The sequence below is a fragment of the Meles meles genome, chromosome 3, assembly GCF_922984935.1.
Source record: "Meles meles chromosome 3, mMelMel3.1 paternal haplotype, whole genome shotgun sequence".
Classification (NCBI taxonomy): Eukaryota; Metazoa; Chordata; class Mammalia; order Carnivora; family Mustelidae; genus Meles; species Meles meles.
This window is the reverse complement of record NC_060068.1, coordinates 177,728,967-177,732,012: the sequence shown is the minus strand read 5'-3', so window position 1 is coordinate 177,732,012 and position 3,046 is coordinate 177,728,967. Positions and strand designations below refer to the sequence as shown.

The following is a 3,046-nucleotide window of genomic DNA, read 5'->3' as shown; positions in this document are numbered from 1 at the left end:
GCATCTGTAGCAAGGCATAACTTGATGAAGATTACAAGCAGTTAAAACAAGAACTGCAATTTAAGCCTGCGATGTGTCACATGACTCCTCGATGCTAAAATAACATCTTCACTCCCGCCATCAGCAGAGGCACCTGCTGTCTTGAGTCCCGACAACTCTTACCAGCATTTCAAATGATTCCCATATATTCCCATTCAATGGTTACTTCCCTGTCTTCGTCGACGCAGCGGATCACCTTCCCAAAATGCTTAATTCTGTTGCATTCTGCCGGGTAACACCCTCCTGGAGTGTGTGTGCTCCCGCCTCTCTATGTGTGTCTTTCCCGTTTCACTTGCTGGCTTTTTTTCTTCTTCCAGACCTGCCTGGGGCCTCTGTTCTCGATTCCATCTTCTTTTCTCCATCTGTTTGCTTTCTCTGTGCCGTGGTTTAAATCCCTCCAATGCAGGTGACTCACGACATCCGTATCTACAGCCCTCACTTGCTCGAGAGCCCTGGTCTTGCACAGACAGCAAACCTGCTGTCTCTCCTTGCACATCAGAGAAGGAGGTCACAGTTAACATTTCGCATATATAGCTCGTGCTTTGCCCATCTTGTGTACTCAAATCAGTGGAGTTGCTCAGATTCCAAACTAGATTCATCTTTCCTGACTTACCTACTTCTAACTAACCCCTAGGCAGCCTGTCCCATCCATTAGGTCATGAATTACCCATCGTTCTCACTTGTGGCTCTGGTCGGTTCTCTAGAACCCCTGACTGGGAATGGTCCTGCCTTCCCCAGCAGTCTCCCTTTCACGCAGAATGACCCTTAAAAATGAGCATCAGATTAGATCATTCTCCAGTTTTCAAGCCTCCTGGGGTTTCCAAACATACTCAGAATGGACTACAAACTCCCACCGAGGAAACTCACGGGTCCGTATCATTGGGCCACTGTACAGCGTGCTCACCTTTGTTCACTTTGTCTCTGCTGATGTTCTGCTCCAGGCGCACAAAGCATGTTAGTGCCCTATTGTGGGGTTCTGCTGCTCTAGTTCCCCCTTGCGTTTCTACCCAGGGGACCCTGTCCTGCCATTCAGTTCTCAGGCCGAATGCTGCCTTCAAATAGAGGTTTCTAAAGAATCCACTGGGAGGCAGGACCCTCATAACCCCTTCTCCACATTCAAGTGGCTGTCACATTGCCTGGATTTTTTTTGTTTCCTTTTCTTTTTTTTTTTTTTTTTTTTCCAGTCAATGAAAGGGAAACTTTATTGAGGCCCCAGGACCTTGGGGCTTGGGCAGGAGGCTGCCTTGCGGGCAACCGGTGGAGGGGCCTTATTTGACCTTCTTTTTGGGGCGCAGGTTGTTGGTGTGGCCGCACTTCTTCTTGCGGCAGTTGACGGCGCGGGGGTGCAGGCGAGCATAACACTTGCGGCAGATCATCTTGTCGCAGTTGTATTTCTGGGCCAGCTGGCGGAGCGAAGGCTCGATGATGCCGCCCCGGAGGCGAAGCACCAAGTGCAGGGTGGACTCTTTCTGGATATTGTAATCTGACAGAGTGCGGCCGTCTTCCAGCTGTTTGCCCGCAAAAATCAGACGCTGCTGGTCAGGGGGGATGCCCTCCTTGTCTTGGATTTTGGCTTTGACATTCTCAATGGTGTCACTGGGCTCAACCTCAAGGGTGATGGTCTTGCCCGTCAGGGTCTTCACGAAGATCTGCATCTCTGCGTCTGCTGGCATAAATCCTTTTCTTTTTTTGCAAACATAATTATTATGTTTACTTTTTAAGTTATTTGTGGTCTCTCTAATCCACTAGAATTACATTTCATGAGGACAAGAACTATCTTTTCGTTAATATAACTCTGTTGGCCTAGAATGGATTCTGTCACATTGGACACCAAAAAGTGGATATAACTGAGTGTTTAGTATGAACCTGAGTTGCTCTTGGTGTTACATTAAATCATCTAAGAGTAGGGAGCTCAGTACAGACATATCCACGGGCATGATGAGGATAGAGCATTGCTAATAACAAACAGAGCTAGAATTTGAACCGAGTACATTAGCCTCCAGATCCCACAGTCTTTGTGATACGTTGTTACTGTTCAGTTTTTGTTGGTGGTGTTTTGTTCTGCTTGTTTTTATTATGTTCAATTAGCCAACATATAGTACGTCATTCTTTTTGATGTATTGCTCAATGGTTCATGAGTTGTATATAACACCCAGTGCTCACCACAACACGTGCCCTCCTTAATACCTATCACCTAATGACCCCACCCTCACCCTCCCTCTGCTCTGAAACCTTCAGTTTGTCTCCCAGAGTCGAGAGTCTCTCATGGTTTTTCTCCCTCTCTGATTTCTTCCCATTAGGTCCTCCGTGCTATTCCTTATGTTCCACTTATGAGTGAAACCATATGATAATTGTCTTTCTCCACTTGACTTATTTAACTCAGCATAATCCCTCCAGTCCCATCCATGTCGATGCAAATGGTGGGTATTCATCTCTTCTGATGCCTGAGTAATATTCCCTTGTATATATGGGTCATATCCTTTTTTTTTTTTTTTTTTTTGTATCCATTCATCTGTTGAAGGACTTTTGGCTCCTTCCACAATCTGGTATTGTGGACATTGCTGTTATAAACATTGCCCCTTCTTTTCACTGCATCTGTACCTGGGGTAAAAACCCAGGAGTGCAATTGCTGGGTTGTAGGGTAGCTCTATTTTCAACTCTTTGAGGACCCTCCATACTGTTCTCCAGAGTGGCTGCCCAAGTTTGCATTCCCACCAACGGTGTAAGAGGGTTCCCTGTTCTCCGCATCCTCACCAACATGTGTTGTTTCCCATCTTATTACTGTTTTTAAGTGCCATGACCTATGTTGAATGAAAGAACAAGTAGGAAACTTACTCACATTGTTGTATTATGTTCTTACTTGAAGACTCAGCTCAGATTACTGAGTATCCTTATGTGAAATATTGGAGATTCCTCAACCACTGGAGTTGGGAATGGTAAATATTCCACGAACAGCTCAAACTACAAAATCCTTTGATGAAGTACTGTGTACCCTACTCTTCCCATG

At 45.7% G+C, this 3,046-nt stretch overlaps 1 protein-coding gene across 1 annotated transcript; it reads right to left on the bottom strand.

Moving 5' to 3' along the window:
- Window positions 1–1,282: 1,282 nt before the first annotated feature.
- LOC123937904 (ubiquitin-60S ribosomal protein L40-like) lies at window positions 1,283–1,712 on the bottom strand. Its single transcript, XM_045998720.1, has one exon. The coding sequence runs from the start codon at window positions 1,710–1,712 to the stop codon at window positions 1,308–1,310; it is 405 nt and encodes a 134-aa protein (XP_045854676.1). The 3' UTR covers window positions 1,283–1,307.
- Window positions 1,713–3,046: the final 1,334 nt, after the last annotated feature.